The 23,484-nt window shown below is 45.9% G+C and overlaps 1 protein-coding gene across 1 annotated transcript in view; it reads right to left on the bottom strand.

The window, feature by feature from the left end:
* The window catches only part of RGS22 (regulator of G protein signaling 22), a 1,706,064-nt gene that overhangs the window by 1,549,782 nt on the left and 132,798 nt on the right, over positions 1-23,484 (bottom strand). Inside the window, exon 5 of the mRNA XM_069621432.1 lies at positions 8,769-8,854. Coding sequence (XP_069477533.1) covers positions 8,769-8,854 — 86 coding nt within the window. The remainder of the gene's footprint in view (positions 1-8,768; positions 8,855-23,484) is intronic.

Below are 23,484 nucleotides of genomic sequence, written 5' to 3' on the forward strand. Positions count from 1 at the left end.
GGGCAGATGTTGAGGCCCCAGAGGTTACCAACGCTTTCATGAAGCTACGAGATGCTTTCACGCCAAAGTGAGGAGTGCCAAGCTTCACAACCCCCTACCCTGGGGAAGAAAATATGGGGAATGAGGAGCAGGACTCAGAAGAAGAGCCCACAGAGACCCCATGATCCTCGCAAGAAGAGGACAATAGAGGTGATGAAGACGATTCACAGCCCCCGCCTAAGAAAAGGCTAAAGAAACGTCACAATACGGAGGACGACAATGAGATTACAGATATGTTCGAACCAGAAGATATCCACAACCCCAAGTCCATAGGCTGGCTACTCTCTCTGCGAGTGATTAAATATATGACGCACAGACTTCGCAAATCCCTTGAAAGGGAGGCGAGACAGCGGATGCGCGCCGAGTGCCCGAAACCTGAACTGCCAGGGAAGGTAGCTGAGGCGCCGGAACTAGATCCAAAGATGCTGGCGTTCGTATCGAAAACCTCCTGGGACCCTAGGAAAGGGATAGATAGGTCCTGGAAGAGTTGCCAGGAGAAGGTCCTCGACATTGCGGAACCCCTGTTTAAAATCATGGACCTAGCGGAACAAGACTGAGATACCGGGGAAGAAGTGGACACAGACATCCTCGCAACTGGGCACAAAGAGCAGTGTGCCTACTAGGCAATGCAAACTGCGCCATATCATCAGAGCGCAGAAGAGGCCTCCTCCTCAAAATCGATCCCAAGCTAAGAGACCTAGCCTCATATGCAGGCGAAACGGCTCAAGGACTCCTGTTCGTGTAGATGTTCGGGAAGGAAATGGGGAGATTTGTAAGTACCTACACCTCCCTAGAGAAAGCCCAAGCTTCCATAAAAAAGATATTTCCAGGCAGAGTTTTCTCCGGGACTGATCGGTATCGAGGTTGAGCGACCGGTCGTTAACAAACCGCAAGAAGGCCTCAAAACAACAGGGCCCATTACTGGGAAAATAAGCAGCAAGTTGCTTTCTTCCCCATGAGAGGGCGATTTCCGAGAGGAAGACAGAGAAGAGGACAAAGCTTCCCCACAGGTGAGACATACACCATACCAGCCAGTAGGGGGAAAAACATTGCGTTTCTGGGAGAACTGGTACACACTTTCCAGCGATGTCTGGGTGCTTCAGACGGTCAAAGGACTGCAGCTAGAGTTTATACAGACACCCATACAAACCCAAACCCCCAACCCCCCGACCTATGCACACAGCGCAGTTAGAGAAAGAGAAGCAACACACAGAATTGCAGAGCCTGCCACAGAAGTGGGAGATAGAGCCCTGCAGCGAACCACCAATGTTTATAAGCAACATGTTCCTGGTACACAGGAAAGACAAAGTAAGGCCTGTAATAAATTTGAAGGAACTGAACGGCTGGGTGACATACCACCATTTCAAAATGGAGGTGATCCACCAGCTCAGGGATATCCTCAGGCAAAACGACTGGCTCACAAGGATCGATCTCAAAGACACTTACCTCACGATACCAGTCCAAGAGGAATACCGGACATTTCTAGCGTTCGACTGGGACGGACAATTTTGGCAATTTACGACAATGCCATTTGGTCTAGCCTCAGCACCATGGGCCTTTACGAAGCTCATGAAGCCGATGGTGGAAGCGATCAGAGAGAAGGGAACAAGGATAATCATATATATGGACGATATCCTGCTGATGGTGAACAGCAGGCGACGCACCTATACCAGACAGGCTGGGTGAAGGAGCTCCTAGCATCACTAGGTTTCCTAGTGAATCAGGAAACATTGGACGTGGTACCGACGAGGAGGATAGACTTCCTGGGGTTCGTCATAGACACCAGGTCAGCTACCCTCGAGTTACCAGCCAGGAAGATGAGACATAAAAAGAGAAATGAGGAGCTGCCTAGACAAAAGACTATTATCACTGAGGACGATAGCGAGAGTAGTGGATCTACTGGCACCGTCGATCCAAGCAATATTTCCAAAACACCTGAAGCAAGGGCTAAAGTACCAACCACCAAGCAGTACCCCTCAATGCAGAATCTAAGACAGAGCTGGAATGGTGGCTACAGAATATGGACGCCTGGAACGGCAAGGCCATATTTGGAGACCGACCCGATCTAGTGATAGAGTCGGACACCAGCAGAGCAGGCTGGGGAGCTAGAAACGGGGGGAAAATGGAGCGCAGAAGAGCTCAAGATGCACATCAACTATCTGGAGCTACTAGGCGGGTCATTCACAATCAAAGTCTTCACGAAAGGCAGAGTGAACGCGCATATCCTGCTGACGATGGGCAACATATCAGCAGTGAGATACATCAATCACTTAGGAGGGACAAAGTCCAAATTACTAGCGGAGTTAGCCAAAGATTTCTGGCACTCCTGCTTCATATCAGGGGCCTCGGTAGTAGCGGAATATCTCCCAGGTTCGCTAAATGTAGTAGAGGACTGGAATTCCAGACACTTATCAGACTCCAGCGACTGGATGCTGGACAGGAGCGTCTTCCGACAGATAGAGGATCTGTGGGGACCAGCACATACTGATCTATTTGCAGCCAGACTGAATGCTCAAAAGAGCAGGTATTTCAGCAGGAGGTTAGATCCGAAAGCCGCAGTAGTAGACGCATTCCTCCAAGACTGGAGGGGAGACACTCACTACGCGTTCCTACCATTCATAATGATGAACAGGGTACTAGACAAAGTTCACAGAGATAGAGCAAGGATGATAGTTCTGGCTCCAATATGGAAGTCACAAGTGTGGTTCCCGACGATGTTGGAGCTAGTGATAGATTATCCGAGGGTACTGCCACCAGGAGACAACCTTCTCACGGACCCAGCTGGGTCATATCATCCTCTGAGAGTGAGAGGGACTCTGTCTCTGCTGGCGTTCATAATAGCAGGAGATGCTGCAATCTCCCAGGCATTTCAACTCAAGCTGTGCAGCTCACTGCAGTATGACGCAGCTTAGAGCAGATGGTCGCGATGGTGCAAAAGGAGAAATGTTCATCCCGTTTTGGCCCCTTTAGTGGAGATAGGAGTGTACAGGTCTATCATATCAGCGGGACACTTGTCCATCGAAGGCATGCCTGTAGGTGAGAACACAGCAGTCGTTCGACTCCTTAGAGGAATACGATTTAGGAGACCTCCAGAACCAAGGTACGACGCCCTAGGGGACGTATCAGTAGTGCTAAAATTGCTGGCCGATTGGCCGGGGAACAGATATCTGTCATTGACACAACTGTCAGACAAACTAGCGATTCTCTTGTGCCTAGTCTCCTGTAGGAGAGTAGCAGACGTTAGAGCCCTGGATGTGAACAGAAAGGTGTATGGACCAGAAGGAGTCTCATTGGTCAGGAGAACCAAGACCGGTTCCTCAGCAATAGTGTATCCCTACCTACACGAACATCCCAAGTGGTGCGTAGCAGCCTGCATAAAGGAATACGAGCATAGGACAGCAGAGATGAGGCCCATGGCTCATAGCATGCAGGAAACCATACAAAGCAGTCGCAACAGCCACCATAACGAGATGGATGCGAGCAGTGATGCAGTTGGCAGGAGTAGATATGGCCAGGTCCGGAGCGCATTCTGTCAGGGGAGCAATGCTCGCCTCCTTGTCTTTAATAGAATCAAGACTCCCTGTGCTTATAGCGGGGGTAATCTTCATTGTTTAATGCTTCAGGATGACGCCTCGCACAGATGATCCTTGGGCAGTCCCTTCAGTTAGGTGAAGTGGCACAAGATCCATGTGTTTTCACCGCCAGTGTTTTACACGTCTGCACTTTCCACATGACAGAGGTGTTTTTGTTGAATCGTTTTCCTTTTTTTTTTTTTTTTTTTTTTTTTAAATGGGGGCTTGTCGAATTCCTCATCTAACCCACCCCCACCCAAATCCCTACCCCAAACATACAACACATTTGTATTTTAAAAGAGAAAAGTCACCGAAAACGCCTGTGCCGAAAATGGCATGTTGAAAGTGCAGACGTGTAAATCAAGGGTGACGAAAACACAGCAAACGAGCAGCACCGTGCAAATCCAAGGTGTCAGGGTAAGGAACATTCTTTACATGGTAGTGCATTGAGGAGCTGCGGTAACGGCCTGCTACTCAGTCTTCATTTGTGGATCCTCCCCTCCAAGGCTTCATGTTGATCACAGACATTCCTGTCTCCCCTTTAGTAAGCGTTGGCTTATTAATGTGCAAGGAGCACTCCACTAACCTGTACTTAAAAGCAACATTGGCACAGATCACTCATTCTTCTCTCTAGAAATGCATGCCTCAGCGATAAAACCCTAATCAAAATGATAACCTCGGTGAGGCACTGAAATGCAGATACCTTGCTAATCATCAAGATGACAGCTGTCCAAATTCTGAACATGGAGCTATCCGGAAAAGAAACCAATGACCCTTGCATTGCTAGTAGTAGTAATACTTTATTTCGGCTTACGCCATTTACAAAATAGATTTTCAAAACAAACATGATTAAAACACATTAAAAAGATAATATTAGAATCATTTTCCTTAAAATATACCAAGTGCACCTAAAAACAATCTTGCTAAAGAGACTAGATTCGAAATTTCCTTTGCAAACGTTTAAACATACTCACATAAATCAGTTACAAAGTTTACATCAACACAAAACAAAACCCATTGCCTCCGACACCGACCCAATATTATTACATTTAAAATGCCTTCTTAAATCTAATAATTCTGGACAGATAAACACAAAGTAAATTCCTAAATCATAATCCTGCACTGCTGTTTTAGTTAGTAAATGTAAAGAAACATTGTGTGAATGCAATCAGAGTGCAGCCATCATTTAAATAACATGATAAATATTGTAGCATTTACCAAAATGCAGATACTTAAAATCAGGAGTTGCTTTTTGAAAAAGAAAATAAGAATCCAGCACCCGCGGAACACAGTGGGTCAAATTACAAGTATGGCGGTGCGGTAAAAAAAAGTGTCAGTAAGTAATTTATTGCCCCTTTTATCACACTCTAACTCAAAGATGGCCTCCACCCATTATTTGCATATCACTTGCGCTCTCTTATAAGTAATAAGCCTGTAACCAACTGTATTTTGCATGTGTACAACTTTGTACTAAAGAGGCAGCTTTAATCAATCATCTAAAAAAAAAATGTTTTCATATTAAAACCATATCCATAAAAGTACATCAAATTACAACCAGATTCAAATCACCAAAATGTTCATTAAAAATACACACACACACACACACATTAAGATACCAGTGAAGCTTTCTCTTACAACTGTTGGAATTAATGGATCAAAAATGAATAAAACAAAGTAATTATGTTTTCACCAAATTGGCATTTCCATATTTTGACACTATAAAATTAAATACGGTTTCTTTTTTTTATTTACTTGTTTATTAATTTTATATATAATACAACATAAAACACAAACTTCACATGAACAGAAATATACATCTAGGATCATCACAATTAGGGTACCCAAAACCCTATAAAGAGGAGATATTAAGTTTCAATCCTATACCAGATTGACAGCAATATTACAAGTCTAAACATCTGCCCCAGATTTGATCAAATAAATTCATTTTCTTATCCCTGTATAGGATTAACTTCTCAAATCTTGACACTTGTTCTGAAATTGTCGGCCTTTCTTCACTTTTCCACTTTCTTAATGTGATTTTATTGGTGGAATTCGACGCCCTGAAAATCCAACTCCTCTGTGGAAATGAGAGATCTTCCACCATGTCATCTCCCAAAATTACAGTAGTATAATCTTCATACAACAGAAGAACCTCATTCATCTTCGAAGTGACCCCTCTCCAGAAAGATCTTAGCTCATAACAGTCCCAAATCATATGTTCAAAGTCCCATTAGCATGTCTGCACCTCCAACAGGCACCGGAATCAGCTAAACCTCTTGCATGCAATCTTTGTGGCGTCCAAAAAACTCTGTTTAGAATTTTGATTCGTCTACATCTTTCTCCTAGATTCAAAGATGTTAGAGCCACATTCTTGCACAGATTCCTCCATCTGCCCTCCGACATCTCTGAACCAATTATGTCTGACCATTTTGACAGTAAGTCTTTATTTGGTTCTTTGTACTGGTCTAGATTTTTGTACACCTTTGAAGCCATACCACCTTCAAATTTATATTCTCTCAGCCATACATGCCAGCTCTTGCATCCATCTGGAATTTTGTTCACCAGAGCTTTCTTCAGCTTCCTATACTCCCCATTGTGCAATCGTTGAGATAATTAACTAGCGTCAATCTTTTAAAACTGATCCATTTTCCCCCTTCAACAAGATCCTCAAGCCACTGTACACCTCCCAGTAGCCAGTTCAACCAGAAAAGAGGCTTCCCATCCAACTTAATGTCTGGATTTAACCAGAGCGAAGAAAATCCATAGTCTGAAACAACATTCTTTTTGCTCTTTCTCAAGAGATCTTTCCAACATGACCTTACAAATGCAGTTGGTAGAGACGATTTATATCCTGTTCCATCCACCGTAGACAGAATTGCCCTGGGGGAAAGTGGAGAAGATCTACTTGCTTCCGCCATTGTCCAGCCATCAGATGAATTTTCTATGAAAGGAACCAAATGTTGTGTCCCAAACGCCAAATGATAATTTTCAAAGTCTGGAACCCCCAGACCACCACATTCTTGTGAAAGTTGTACTTTCCATAGTTTTAGACGTGGCTGTTTACCCTCCCACAGGAAGGACTGGATCAAGTTCTCAATTTTCTTCAGATAGCACTTTTTGATTGGCAAGGGAATCATGCTTAATACATAGTTAATTATTGGAGTTGTCGTCATTTTAATTGCATGCACTCTCTGTCATGATCTCTGCTTCCAAAAGGTCAGGGTTTTCCCAACTCCCTTGGAAGCAGATCCATAAGCCAGGTTCCGAGTGCCAACCAGTCCCAATTGGGACCTTTTGGACCCAGTCCTGGCGCCAGTGGCACCAGGCTCATAAATATGCCCAGTCCCAGCGCTGGAAGCGCCGGGCTCATAATGCTTGGGTGGACTTACCTGCAGCAGACCATGCTGCTTACTTGCCTGCCAGTTGAGCCTCTGATCCTCTTCTGTTTGGAACTACATTTCCTGTTGGGTGGGGCAGGAGCCACTCCCTAGATTCAGAACACTGGAACTCTTCTGGAAAGCAGGAACTCTTTTCTTACCTAGGCGTGGCTGTGGAAGGAGACACCTAAGCACTACAGGAGGCTATTTAAACCACACCCGGTGGATGAATCTTGCTTTGCGTTATTCTGCATCCTCTGCAGCAGAACGCTCATCGTGTCTTCTGCATCGGATCCTGGGCCTAAGGAAAAAGGCTTACCATCCTGAATACAGTCTTCAGCAACACCTATAAAGACAAGAAAGAACAGGTTAGCATTCCGGCATCTGAAAGACAAAGGCTTACCTACTCTTCGTGCGCTCCGGAGGTCTTCACACTGCATTCCGGCATCTGAAAGACAAAAGCTTACCAACTCTTCGCACGCTCCGGAGGCCTTCGGCGCTGCATCCCGCATCTGAAAGACAAAACAAGGTGCGTTTAAAGACATTGGGGAACTTTAATACTCACGTGCCATTACTCCTTTCCACATCTAACCCAGTGGGTATTCCGGCACCCAGCAGCCGCTCCGAACTCGTACCTGCAAAATAAAAAGACAGTTAGAGCGCATCGTGAAGCAGGCAACAAGCGCTTACTTACGTGTTTCCAGGCGCTTCTATTCATCACACGGACTCCATCTTCAACTCACTTCAGCCCGCCATCCGCCATCGCCGGAACCCTGCAAAACAAGAGACATCATTACTAAAGACTTTAAAGACAATAGAATTACTCGAAACTTACCGTTCGTGCAGTAAACGACGGACAGCAGTCCTCTGAAGTCAAGAGGCCTGCGCTACCTACCCAGTGAAGAAACTGGTTACAGCACCCTGCCCCGAGGCAGATGGAGAGCTCGGCATTCACTTACCTAAGACATCTCACTCTTGAAGTCAGGCATACAGTGCACAGAGGTCCAGCCCAAAGAGCCAACCGGGTGCTACACATCACCTTTGAAGATACGGTAGTTGCCCAGTCAAGACCGGCGCCTCTGCGAGAATCAGGTGAGCGTTACAGACTCCCCCATAGACTTAGTCGTAACTCATTCCACCTTCTAAAGTCTGAATTCATATTTTGGACAACGTGTGATAAGTTGACCTCCATCATTTTAGACACATCTTTAGTCAGCCAGATCCCAAGGTAGCGTATCTTGTCAGGACACCAATTGAAAGCAAAATTCTTCATTGTCAAGGCCGAGCATGATTTTGATTCTGTTAATACCTATGATTTTGACCAATTGATCTTTACTTCCTGTGTCCACTTGTACTCAAATTGTTTGTCACTACAATTAAAGATTCTGTTTAATTTCTACAATCCATGCTGAGGAAGAGACCCTTTCGTTCCTGAAATCTATCAGGCTAAAATATGAAGGGCTTTTTTACACCTTTTCCTAGAAAACATTAACCTGACAAGGAAGAGGGGAAACAATAGTAAGGGTAAATAATCACCAAAGAAGGAAGGGTGTTAGGTATATTTGACACATGTGAGATAAATATACAAAATTGGGTGTTTCATTGATCTGTTTCTTGCACTTGTTACAGAATCCATTGTTTGATATAAAGCTGAGGAACACACAGAGATATGAGGTGTGATAAAATGTTTTACAGTGTACAGTTAAGTAAAGTTCACGTTTTTGCAGGTCACTCCATAATATATAACATTTGCTCTTGTCAGTAGATTTTAATACTGTACCTGTATTCAAAGTAGCAGTCACTTTTCAAGAATGATGGAAATCTTTCTTTCATAATCCACTGAACTCCTTGCTCTCGGTTGAGGCACTAAAACAAGAGAGGGTGTTATGTAAGAAAGCAGTGCCTATATTTACTAAAGTGGACTTTTTTGTCTTTTGTCTGTGATTTATAGCATTCTCATGTCTACTACCTCTGTAACGTCAGTATGTAGCATTTGTTTAAATAACTGTGTTCAAGTTTTGCAATAACATTAACAATACATGCATTGAGAATCGATTTACTTCTTTCCACTATCTGCTATTCCATTGTAGAATATTGTGTAGAACCAGGGCATATAATATTTCGTGGCATGCCATTCTGAACGTCACCTTCATTTTGTTGAGCGGGCATGTGCTCAGTAGTTACAATAGTTTACTTACAAGTGCGCCCATTCTGACAAAGATTCATTATTATGTTATTAAATGTTGTATAGCGCGTCGGTCGCCTAAACACATCATGGTGCTGATAGCAGAAGAACCACGGGAGGCAAACATAACTCTAGCCATGATCTAGAAAAATAAACGTTTTCAGTTTGCGTCAGAATGATAAATGATCTTCAATGGAACGGATAGGAAATGGCTGAGTGTTCCTAAGAGTAGAGGCAGCAACCGTAAAAGAGCGACCTCCTATTCTAGCACGACGAAACCTAGGCACCTGAATGCACAAGGATTTCACTGAGCAAAGAGGTCTAGCAGGAACATAAGGGCAGAATTTATCCCAAAGATACTCTGCCCCATGCTCATAAAAAGCGTGATGGACAATGCAGAGCATTTTAAATTTGACTCTGTCCGCCACAGGTAGCCAGTGGAAGGCCAGTAGGATGGCAGAAATGTGGGCATGGTAAGAAGCACCAGAAGCCACTCTGGGAGCAGAATTCTGGAGCACTTGAAGCCAGTGTATATAATATTTCGTGGCATGCCATTCTGAACGTCACCTTCATTTTGTTGAGCGGGCATGTGCTCAGTAGTTACAATAGTTTACTTACAAGTGCGCCCATTCTGACAAAGATTCATTATTATATTATTAAATGTTGTATAGCGCGTCGGTCGCCTAAACACATCATGGTGCTGATAGCAGAAGAACCACGGGAGGCAAACATAACTCTAGCCATGATCTAGAAAAATAAACGTTTTCAGTTTGCGTCAGAATGATAAATGATCTTCAATGGAACGGATAGGAAATGGCTGAGTGTTCCTAAGAGTAGAGGCAGCAACCGTAAAAGAGCGACCTCCTATTCTAGCACGACGAAACCTAGGCACCTGAATGCACAAGGATTTCACTGAGCAAAGAGGTCTAGCAGGAACATAAGGGCAGAATTTATCCCAAAGATACTCTGCCCCATGCTCATAAAAAGCGTGATGGACAATGCAGAGCATTTTAAATTTGACTCTGTCCGCCACAGGTAGCCAGTGGAAGGCCAGTAGGATGGCAGAAATGTGGGCATGGTAAGAAGCACCAGAAGCCACTCTGGGAGCAGAATTCTGGAGCACTTGAAGCCAGTGTAGGGGAGAATGGGTCCAAGAGACCCCTCCCTCCCCTGCAGTCCCCCTCTTGTGGAGTCCATGGCTCGTCGGGGGTCCCCCCTGCCACCAGGGCCCAGGTGGCGGGTGGGCCAGTGGCTGACACATTGACCAAACATGCTGTATTAAGCAAGGCCCTAGAAACCATTTTGTGAAACCAGAATGACATGAGCCCCTGTGCGCCGCAGCGCGGCCCCCACCCTTGGAGAGTTCTCACTTATCCCTGCGGCCGGAGCTCCCTGGCAGATCTGCTGAGAGCCCGTTCCCACGAACAGACGGACATGAGCTAGTGTTAGAAACAAACACTGTAACATTCACCTTCCGCAGTGTATCACTGTCCTCAGTATGACCCGGCCAGCAGGGCCGAGGTGGAAAAGAACTGTAAAATGGTCCCCCGACAAAAGTAGAGACCCCAGATAATAATATGCAAACTACATGTGATGAAACTCTTCTCTCCATGACCCTTTTTCCAAAATATATAGACTCCATGAAGATGGCAGAATTCATTTTATGTTCATGTGGCATTCTGGTTGAAATACCCATATCCCTGTAGCTATGCGCAAATAAGAGAAGTGTCCCGGGTTTTATGTTATATGTTTCTCCCAAAAGAATGTACTCCAAGGGCCTATGCCATAACTGAACTAATGCTGCTAGAGCGCGACAGAAAACAAGTGCAACCGCATTGGGAGCTCATGTAAAGTGTGCTCCCGCCAACCTTAAAACTACCTCGCTTATTGTGCATGCATAGAATGTAACAAAATGTCGTGGTTGTTAAATGCATAACATATAGGTAACAATAGCAACATTGGTATAGGTAACGCATTTGAAATGGCCATGTAAAGGCACTAACAATGTAGACATGTAAGCTGTAGAGAAAAAGCTCAATGAGTATTGTACAATATATAAATTAGTATGTCTTTTTGTATAACCTGCAAACACACAATGAAAATACCATTGTGGGCATATCCAAGGCCACTTCCCCTCCCTCCCCAGTGAAGCCTGCCAGATGAAAGACAGAGGCCCGGGCTGCTGTGCCTCACCTCCCCCAATTCGGCTGGAGCCGCCTCAAGCATTCACGTTCCCCCGCAGCTCCCATGGCCGCAACCAGCCACCTGAATTATTTACAACCCATCAGCAAACCCCTGCCATAGACACAGGCCAAAAGGCGCCCTTTCTTAGGCTCCACGACCCACCAGTTCACCCCAGGTTAATGGCCCCTGTAAAATTAGGACACCCAATATTATAGCAACACTGTAGGAACCCATTCATAATGACTTCTAACGAGACACGAAAACTTGGACAGCTCACCCCTTGCCCTGAGACCCAACCTCGTGACCTATGATACCCGGCCAACAGAATGATGGTAACCATGTATTGATATATCACCAAAGGACCCCGCTCTAGGTGCATTCCTCCTGTGTTGTATTAACCTGTATAATAACCTATTGTAGGATTTACAGGGGAAGATAATATTGCGGTGATGAATGAATGCGGTGTGCGTGGCCTTAGGGCAGAAAGCCAACGAAGACGTTCATCAATGACACTGGCCACGCCTGGCACAACACCGCCGCCCGGATGAGCCCAGCTGACCTGCCCGGCCCACGTTAGCAACCAGTGACGTCCACCAACCACGCCGTAACACATCACAGCTACACCTATAGCTAGTCATCGCCACCCAATCCCCACGAACATGTGCCCCCTATAGTGTGTAGGTTCTTGTGACGCATTATGTAAATATATACGCCTGTCTTTGCTAATGTCAGACAGAGCGCTCTCGGAGTTTGCAGAGTCCTTTGCATGCCCTAATTGTGACTTAGATAAACTCCCATTAAGCTCACCCGCACTTTGTCTTAGCCTTATTCCCATCTTGGGAGAGTCCATTATTGTCTCTCATTGCGGGGAGGATCGTACTATCAGGGGACGCTCGCCTTCAGTGGTGACCCCAACAGCGTGATCATTTTTTCCTTAAATACATCCCTACCGTCCCCTTTGGCACGAAAATCTCCGGTCAAAAAGGGATACGCACGGTGCGCCGGCTCCGGTAGGCTGCCCGCCAACGGCGACGGGTACGCTTAGAAGTGCGCACTCAACAGAGAGAGGGTACAGGATCCCGGTTGAAAAATCCCCTTTGAGTACCGCTCGCCGCAGCCAGGGCTGACCGTTGAGCGTACGGCAACACTGCTTGGACGCACCCAGTTCGGAGACTCTCGGTTCAAGACGGGCACGTGAGTATTAAGTGCGAGCGACCATAAAGGGAGCAGGGGAGGAAAACAGGACAGGAAACAAGGTTATTTAAAAAGGGGCACTTTGGGAATACTAAGAACCACTCTAGACTTTCTCTACTTTTTCTTTGCATATGGCCAGTAGGATCAAGAGGTGAAAAGAGATAAAGAGACGGGAACCTAGCTCCGCAAGGGGGTAGAAGGCGGCGCTGCATAGTGCTATCTTGACTAGTACTGGGAATATATGAAGAGGTAATAAGATAAAGGTGTCTGGTAAAAGGGAGACACGGTGAATACATTAGTAACTGATATTCTTTCTATTCTTCTCTCTGAGTTCCTGGGTACAAAACAGCGTTAGGACTGAAAAAAAAAAAAAATAATTTATATCAGATTTAAAAAGAAAGACAACTAGGAAGGGAGGAAAGGGATTACAAATTGAGCTGTGAATAGAGTGTTGCTTATTTGTGTGTATGTATCACATGTGTCAGAACATATTTTGTCAAGATGAATGTGTGAAAGTGATAAAACAGTGCATAATTATGGTACGGCCATGGTAAGTGTGACCAGAAGAAATTTTACGGGGATGAGCCTGATGCAGTAAAATGACTTTTTTTTTTTTAATAAGTGTGCTGAAGATATAGGTAGTGTACAAAATGTGGTTTGCTCTTGTATGTACCCCCTAAACTATACAGAGTATAAGCAGTGCACACCCACTCCCATATTGTCCAGGTGGTGAAAACACACAGATTCTTGTACGCAGAGATACACATATACATACAGATATATCTAGTGATACATAGGGCAAACTACACACCATGGGGGCAGAAACACCATCGGCCCATATTTGTAAGAATCTACCTGGACATGCTTAACGCATTAAGAAATATCACGATCAGTGGATTACAGAACTGAAGGGGGAAGGGTTACCCCAAATATGGCCAGAAGGAGGATCATTTGATAAGAGTGTCCTGGATATGGTTGCAACATGCATTTGTTTAAAATACAAGGGGAAGCAGTTACACAATAGGAGAGAAATACTAGATCTATGGAGATTGTTTGAAGAAGTACCCCCTCCCAAAAAAAAGAGAGCTCAGTACTGATTTACCATCTACCACTGACAAACCATTGCTGATACCGAGAGACGACAAGGTGTTGCAAGAAGGGGAACCACAAGTAGAGGTAACTAAATTGTACCCAGTACTAAATAAGCCAGTGCCCGCAGAAGGATACAGTGACCCGACATATGTGCCCCCAACAACAGTCACTACGACTCGAGGGCCGACGGCACCCCCACCATATGAAAGCCATAGACAGCGCGACCAGGTAAGTACACCCACAGTAAATATAGAGAAATTAACAGAAGATTTAGAGACTAGGCTCTCCGTAGCAAAAGATGAGCTCTCGAGAATAAAAAGCATATGTGAACAGAGTGGGGTTAACACTGCTTGGTCAGAGTTGACAACAAGAACACAGGGTCATGATAAAACAATAGAGGAAGGGTGGAAGAAGGGAGAGATACTGTTCAGAACACAAGTAGAGGAAAGGGAGGAACATACTGACGATGAGATTATGGCCACAGGAGGTAGAGAGGAATTATTGTGCGATATAGAAGAGGACTCAGAGGAAGGTGAAAGATTAAGTATGGCGATGGGAGGAGGAAATGAGGGGTTGGATGGTGCATGTTCAAGAAGAACAATGGAAGAAGAATGGGCAGGGCGACTAAGGAATAGGCTGGGGAAAATGGCGCCACTAGGAAAGGAAGGAATGAAGGTGAGTACAGGCAAGGAAACAAAGGGGAATTTACAACTCCCACTAATACACAGGGGAGGAGGGAGGCCAAATTACATACCCTGGGCTCAGATGGACAAGGCCAATTTATTAAAACTATTACCATCGCTATCAGGAGGGGCAAGTAAGTGGATATACGCATTTGAGAAACACGCAGCCGGGGTGACGTAAGCAATAGGTGATGTGAAGAGTTTGCTAGTATCGGCAGTTGGGGATCAAGCTGATAGAGTATGGGTAAAGGCTGGCTTCCCGGGAGTAACGTTAGACTGCGATCGCCATGATGGCGCCTCTTTTAACACAGTACGTGCAAGGGTGTGGGACGCGTTAAGAGAAACATTTCCAGGCACCCCAGATTTGCAGTCAGTAATGCAATGTACGATGAATGATGGAGAAGATGCTATGGATTACATTTTTCGGGTCCAGGAGATGTGGAGAGCGGAAACGGGCACGCCCTGGTATCAGTCAACCTCATTATTTTACTTTATAATAAAGAGAGGGCTCCCTAAAGAGGCGCAAAAAGCACTCGACAAAATTGCAGGTATCGAAGCAAAAGGGTGGCCCGAAATACAGAGCATAATAGTTCATCACTGTAAAAGGATAAAGGAGAGGGAAAAGGAAATAGCGCAAAAAAGATTGGCAGACGAGGCAAAGTTAGTACAGACAAAACTGGTGAAGGTCGCTGCAGCAGTAGCCGCGCTCCCACACAGCAGGGAGGGAGAGGAAGAGGAGGAGGGGCTGGTAGCAATACAGGGGAGGGTGGCAACAAATTGGGCAGGAGCAAGACAACCACAGTGGAACGAGCAGGAGCAGAACGAAGGTTCGCAGTGGCAAGATTGGGCCCCTCGAGTGGGACGAGGTGGGTACAGAGGACGCAGAGGGGGTGGACAAGGGTACGGGGGGAATGGAGGGAATGGATGACAAGGTCCTAGAGGTGCGCAGGGAAGTTGTTGGAATTGCGGGAGATGGGGACACTTTTCCCGAGAATGCAGGAACAGGCCAAACAGCTTTCAAGAGATGGAACAATATGGTAACCCCCACCCAGGAAGCCCTACGGTCTCCCAATGGGACGACAACAGAGGGACCAAGAACAGGGGTATGCAGAGCAAAGACAAGCACATCATTATAGGACACAGAATCACCCACCAAACAACGACAATATGCAGTACACCCCCGGCAACCCTTTTGCAACGAATGTCAATGGAGCACCAGCCCCGGCCCCCTATAGTGGTGTGTCAGTAGTTTCAGGGAATGTCTTCAGCCAGGGGGGGACAATGAGACAACCAGCATAGGACAGCCCACAGAGAACACTTGCGTGTCCAGTTCTATCTACCACCTATGATGCAGGGGAGGAACCATTGGTAGGGGCGCAGATAGGAGACAAGCAGTTCATATTTATGGTGGATTCGGGAGCTGAGAAATCATGTATCCGTGAAGGCCGGTTTCCACTATCTAACCGGAAGTTAGAGACGCAGGTGTTCTCTGGGGCTGTAATTGAAGTTCCTTACACAGAAGATTTGGATGTGACAGTGGGGGGTAAAACGATAGACACCCTTACTTTATTATGAACAATCACCAATAAACCTGCTTGGAAGGGACCTTCTCAGCAAGCTCAATATGACAATATCGTTCACAGAAAGAGGGATAGTGTGCTCAACCCCAGGAATATGCCCATTACGCGTGATGCTAGTAGTACGAGCAACGGCACCTGAAATACGCGGCATGCCCGTGGACGAGAAAATGTTTATTGAAGGATTAAAAACACTAGCCCAAGTAGTGCCCGAGCTAAAAAAGTTAGAGTGGAGGATACCAGCAGAATTCATCTTCCGCCCAATAGTACGCCCAGACATAGCACCAGGTTCAGTGGTATCCTTAGACCTGCATGCTGTGCAAGTATCAGCCAAAAGGATCGCAGAAATTGGGATGGACATAGACAGGTGTGAATGGCGCACTGTACTATGCATCAATGCTGATATCGCCCTACGTGACTTGTCTGATGAGGATCTCTTTTCAGAGAGTGATGGCGAGATAATAATGGAAATAGCAATACCCTGTGACATTTTAATTCAAACAAGACAAGTGCCCGTACAGTTGATGGCAGTGGTGGGAGCACCGCCGCCATTTTTTGATGACGACATGCGACTGGTGCCAAACAATTTGTGGACAACAGGCCCCCATGATGTAGGCTTGTTGCATGGATTGTCACCAGTTGTGATAAAGCTCAAACCCGGGGCAATTGTGCCCCGAGTGAAGCAATACCCATTGTCCCGTGAAACTGAGGAAGGGATAAAAGAGACAGTAAGTGCATTGCTAGCACAGGGAATAATAGTGCCCTCTAACTCCCCATGTAACACTTGTATCTATCCGATCAAAAAAGCAAAAGGAGGGGCATGGAGGATGATCCAAGATTTACGCCCCCTAAATTACGTCATACAAAAAGAATTTCCTTTGGTCCCGAATCCTGCATCCATATTGTGCAGTATCCCGAAAACGGCATCACATTTCACAGTGGTGGATTTGAAAAATGCATTCTTCTCCATCCCCTTGGCAGAAGAAAGCAGATACCTGACAGCATTCACACTAGGGGGGAAGAGAGACAAGCATTGCAGGCTACCTCAGGGATACTGTGAGAGTCCAAGCATATTCAACCGCATACTACACGAAGACCTGGGTAACCTAACAGTCGAAAGCACGATCATTCAGTACGTAGACGATTTGCTCGTCTGCGCACAGAGTGAAGAGATGTGCAGAAGAGACTCAGTTACCTTCTTGACACTGCTGGCCCATAAAGGGTACAAAGTGGACAAAGGGAAACTACAATACAGTCAGTCAAAAGTTCTGTACCTGGGGCAGCTGATATCAAAAGACGGGAAAAGAATAATACCTGACAGAGTGGAAGCAATAAGGTCAGTGAGAGAACCAACCACAGTGAAGGAGATGCAAAAATTCTTAGGAATGTGTAACTATTGCAGAGCATGGATACTAGATTATGCAGCTTACACCAGACCTTTGCTGCAAGAACTCAAAGAGGCCCAGCAAGAGAACAGGAAAATAGAGTGGTCAAAAGAAATGAGTGACTCGTTTGGGTCACTAAAAGAGCTGATTTCGAGTGCCCCAGTACTCGCCAATCCTGATTATGAGCGCAAATTTTACCTGTTCTCACATTGCAAGGGGACTCTCATGACGTCTGTGTTAACACAAAAGACTTCCCTAGGACACAAACCATTAGCTTACTATAGCAGCACATTGGATGCAGTAATGCAAGGCCATTTCGCATGCGAGCAGTCTCTCGCTGCCACTGCGTTCGCCATTGAGAAAAGTGCCACAATAGTAATGGGGTGCTCTGTCATGCTGTTCGTGGAACACTCATTGTTTGCGATACTGGAAAGATCAAAAAGCACACTAACTACACAGCGAGCAACTGCCTATGAAATAATATTGTCCAGCGGCAATATTCACGTAGTGAGGTGCAAGAGAGTAAACCCAGCAACATTCATCACAGAACCATGCACACTAGAGGACATGCAGGAACATAACTGTGCAAAATACACAGGAGAAACGGGGGAGGACACGGTGGTGTGTGAAAATGCCCTGAGCGAAGGAGAGGTGTACTTTGTAGACGGGTCAGCATCAATTGACATGGACACAGGAGAGAAACATGTGGGACTAGCAGTAGTGAGGCTAGAAGAAGGTGAGTATGAAGTATTAGTACAATACCGCCTACCATCCCATTTCTCAGCCCAGGCCGCAGAACTTATCGCCCTAATAGAAGCATTACATGCAGCCAAAGGTTGCGCAGTGACAATATACACAGAATCAGCTTACATGACGACCACCATACACGGAGGTCTAGCTCGGTGGGGGCGGAGAGGGTTTCGAAGGGCGGATGGGACCCCAGTGCAACATGCCTAACTGTTGAAGGAATTGATTGAGGCCCTAAAAGGCCCAACAATGGTCGCAATAGTGAAATGCCAAGCACATACATCTAACACCGACGTTGTGTCTTTGGGGAACGTGGCAGCAGACGCTGCTGCCAAGGAGGCTTCGTATTTTGAAAGACAGAGCAGGTGAGTACTTATTGTAGCACCAGACAAGCGAAGACCTTCCAAAAGGATGCAATGCCATACCCATATCGCAAATACTAGAGTTGCAGGAAAGTGCAAGTAATGAAGAAAAAGCGTTGTGGGAAAAGAGAGGTTGCAGCCAATCGGCAACAGATTTATTGTGGCGCCAACATAACTCAGGAAAAGTAGTGATGCCCATCAAACTGTTAGAAATAGCATTCCAGCAGTTACACTTTCCAGCGCACAATACTAAACAACACATTGTGGCAGAGATACAGGAAGATTGGTTTGTGCCATGTCTCCAGGAACACATATCCAGGTTGACAATGGAGTACACGACTTGCCAAATATATAACTCCGGGATGGCCCTACGGACACTTAGGGGGACAATTCCAAAACCAACAGGACCCTTCAGAGAACTGCACATTGATTATGCGGACATGGGGGAGAGGTGTAATGGGGCACGCTACATGATAGCGGTTGTATGTCCATTCTCCAGGTGGGTGGAAGCCGGTCCATGTGCACGCCCTGATGCGAAGAGCGCTGCAAAGTTCCTAGTGAGGGAAGTGTTACCACGCTGGGGAATTTGTGACGTGATTCGCTCAGACAACGGCACTCATTTTGTAAACAAACTCTTCAAGGAAGTGACTACATTATTAGGAATAAAACATAAACTATGCTCAATTTATCATCCTCAAAGTAACGGCGTTGTCGAGAAGATGAATGGCCTGTTAAAAGGAAGATTGTCTAAATTGTGTTTTTCGTTAAAGAAAAACTGGATCTACTGCTTACCCCTTGCACTGTTTGAGTTAAGGAATCAGCAGAGTAAGGATGACCATCTGTCCCCGCACGAAATCGTGACAGTGAGACGGATCCACACAGCACATTCTCCACTGCGCCAACACTCAGATGCACACAGAAGCGCCACAATATTAGGAGATGAATTCACAGATTACCTGAAGAAGCTAACTAGGGCAGCGCGTGCAATTTCAAGGCAGCTCTCACCACCATTTACCAGGGAGGAAGGGAACACAACAGTGCCCTTTATGGAACAGGACACACAAGGACAATTAATGCCAGGAGAGTTCATTTATGTCCGGAGCTTTGTGCGCCGGTGGAATGCCCCAAGGTTCCATGGGCCATACGAAGTAGTGTTTTGTACACCCACAGCTGTAAAAGTGAAGGAACTCAGGTACTGGATACATTTGACGGACGTACGGAAGGCATATAATAGTGTGCAGGAAGAAATGGATGGGGAGGCACAGACAACAGCAAACCAAAATAATGGAAATGATGAGTAAACATGAACAGATGAATGGAAGAATGTAACTGGTAAATTAAGCTGTTAACGAAACTATTCTATTACAGGTTATTGATCGAGATAAATGAAAAAAACTAAAAAAAATATTGTTTAATTGAAAATAACGGTGTAAAATATATGTATTATCAATTCCCTTCTCTGTGCACCCCTTTCTCCCTCCAACCCCCCTCGACCTTCTCCCTCTCTATAACTTCCTGGTACATACAGTGCCAACAAAAATGTTTACATGCACGTACTTAATGCACTTTTATATTTCAAACAGGAACTACCATGGGAACAAACGGGCAGCCTGCAACGAATAGATTGATTAAATGTAGAGATGTTTTAGCTGAAAAATTTAGATATTCGTCTAAGTGTGGATTGTCTGTGTGCATTACATTGTTTTTCACAATACTGTTTGGCTTGGTTACCTATTGGTTTATAGCGTTCATCTCTATCGAGATGAACGAGGGGGGAGGGAACAACGGGAATAATGTAACAAATCAAACTACAATTGCGAACATTAAAGAAGGTGATTTTCTGGTGTGGGACGGATCTAAACTTGTATGGGGATATAACATGAAACCGCCCAAAGCAGCTACCTCGCCAACTGAAAGAATGCAGGATAAAATACAGAATAGCACAACTTCCCCGCCAAATGTCTCCGATTACAATGCCCACGGTTTAAATGATCGTAACCCTTCTGTTATATCATGGCTGTACAACACCCCCACCAGCGTGCCCACGCATGTGAACACCCCCACGACAGAGAACACACTACCTGATAGAATTAAGAAAGAGAATGAAGAGATGGCAGTGAGATACACAGCATTAAATGATGAATGGGAAAAGGGGGGCGGAGGGAACAAAGGAGGGTCTAGGCTGCTCCTCGCACGTAAAGCCGGGAAATATCTTAGGAATAATAGGAGGAAAAGGGAGGTGGGGAGGAGAAAATAAGACAAGTATTACGGGTTGGGACTGGACAAGATGGAAGACCCACGACACCCCCACCAGACAAATAAATGATATGCAGACATGAGTGCAACTGCAAAACAAACAACAAATGAGAGTTGCTATGTCTGCTCCCTCATTCCCCATGCTTCAGGTACACCCAAAGTATTGCTACCAAAAGATTTGCCTATTGTGGATGCCCAATGTCTCCTTCATCTCACGTTGTGCAGAATTAAAAACACCTTCCAGGCACACGAGGTAACTTTTAAAATGCTGCAGAACGCGAAGACCTGTTACCCGAAAGCGGAAGGAGTGATATGTTTGGAAGAACCATTTTTTATAATACAAGGGACATTATTTTCAGAAAATAAGTGGAAAGATGAAGAAATAATGTGCAAAGCTGAAGGGCTGCGAGGTGTGACACCAGAAAAACTGCAGTGGATAGAAAGAACATGTACACCAGTATGGAGAGAGCACATCTCAAAATTAACCTGGGTGACTGCCATTGAAAAGCCATTCAAGCTACAGAAAGAAATAGATTATGGGCCTCATTACCCGGTAGGCGGTGAGCCATGGTGCTATTAGCGCCATGGCTCATGCCGGTAAAATACCGGCACCGCTTTGGCGGAAAGGGGATTTACCGCCACATTCCAAGGTTGGAGGGGCGGTAAATCCCCTTTCCGCCATTGCCCTTTACCGATTCCCATTTCTGCCCCATAGGGCTCTATGGGAATGGGGAAGGCGCTAATTACGGCACCGCAATTTTGCGGTGCCGTAATTAGCTCCGAGGTCCCTTAGCGGGTTGGATTTTAACGCCTGCAAAAAGCAGGCGTTAAATCCCCCAACCCGCAAAGGGACCTCGTAGTAAGGCGGTAGGGATTTACCGGTACCGGTATTTTACCGGTACCGGTATTTTACCGGTACCGGTAAATCCCTACCGCCATCCGTGTAATGAGGCCCCATGAACTGTGTTTCAATGGAGACGGAAAAACTATTATGGGGTCAAACAAAAACTGCAACAAGACCCTCACAATTCCGGACATGAGGAAAGGGACAGCGGCCCTCATGGCACTTATTGGGTATTGGGTATGTGGCAACCAGGCATACCTGCACCTCCCACAATCCTGGAGCGGCATCTGCTCATTGGCCACCCTACATTCTGCGCTAATGGTGATACTGGAGAGCCACATTGACGGGAGTAAGAAAATGCAAGAGACTCCTCGGAAGAATGAGGCCCAACCAACTGCAGAATCACAATTATATGTCCTGTCTTCCGGCAATAAGGGTGAGATGCTGTCTCGAAGCAGACGATTGTCAAACTACATATCAAAAGCATCATCAGAACTACTGGCACAGATCCCAGACAGGTATTGATTATTCAGCTCTGCAGAGACTTTCTTCGCCTCACTCATCCCCAGCATCCAGGCACGGGCAAATGCAAAGTGGCTCCAAATTACACGTTGGGAGCTGATCCCGCTGGCAAATGACACTGAAGAAGGATTTAACGTAATAAAGGTGGAGCTGAGAGCACTGCGGCTAATGACCATGCAAAATAGGTATGTCCTAGACCTATTAACAGCAATGGATGGAGGTGTTTGCCGAAAAATTGGAAGTGCCTGCTGCACTTTCGTACCTTCTGAAGATGCAGACAATGGTACCTTATCCCACGTGATCGAAGCAGTACATAACCTAGGAGAGAGGATGAAAACGGAGGGTGGAGCAGAAGCCAGCACATGGTTCGACAACCTCTTCTCCTGGGTCCCGTCATGGCTGGGAATGACTGTTAAATTGTTGATGTCGGTAGTGGTGTTCCTCCTTTTTATTTTTTGTATGTGCCAGGTGGGTCTTCGATGTTGTGCAAACGCAGTGCCAAATGGTGCGATGATGATGGGGAAAATGGGCAACACTTGCGGTGCAATACAAAATATGCAGGAAGTGGAAGTACAAACAGGAGAAGAAAACACACCAAAATTCCAGATGGTGCCCATATACCACAGTGGGGATGTAGTAGACAGACTATGGCACACTACAATTAAAGAGCCCCGTGAACTCGAGTGGTATAAGGAGGTGTGGGTGGATCTGGAAGGGAATGGGGATTGTATATATATGACCTGTACACCAGACGAGTATGCTAGAAGGGGGGAAAGACTGCGAGGGGTATGTAGGGCATGGATGCCTATAAAAGGCACCCCCGCATGGGATGAGGCAGTAGCAGAAGAAGAGGAACGCAAGAGGTTGAGGGAGTTACAGTATTCGTTACTTAAGTAACGAAAGGGGGGAAATGTAGGGGAGAATGGGTCCAAGAGACCCCTCCCTCCCCTGCAGTCCCCCTCTTGTGGAGTCCATGGCTCGTCGGGGGTCCCCCCTGCCACCAGGGCCCAGGTGGCAGGTGGGCTGTATTAAGCTAGGCCCTGGAAACCATTTTGTGAAACCAGAACGACATGAGCCCCTGTGCGCCGCAGCGTAGCCCCCACCCTTGGAGAGTTCTCACTTATCCCCGCGGCCGCAGCTCCCTGGCAGATCCGCTGAGAGCCTGTTCCCAGGAACAGACGGACATGAGCTAGTGTTAGAAACAAACACTGTAACATTCACCTTCCGCAGTGTATCACTGTCCTCAGTATGACCCGGCCAGCAGGGCCGAGGTGGAAAAAAACTGTAAAATGGTCCCCCGACAAAAGTAGAGACCCCAGATAATAATATGCAAACTGCCTGTGATGAAACTCTTCTCTCCATGACCCTTTTTACAAAATATGTAGATTCCATGAAGATGGCAGAATTCATTTTATGTTCATGTGGCATTCTGGTTGAAATACCCATATCCCCGTAGGCAATGCGC

This window comes from Ambystoma mexicanum, chromosome 5q (genome assembly GCF_040938575.1).
Source record: "Ambystoma mexicanum isolate Mex_15411 chromosome 5q, UKY_AmexF1_1, whole genome shotgun sequence".
NCBI lineage: Eukaryota > Metazoa > Chordata > Amphibia > Caudata > Ambystomatidae > Ambystoma > Ambystoma mexicanum.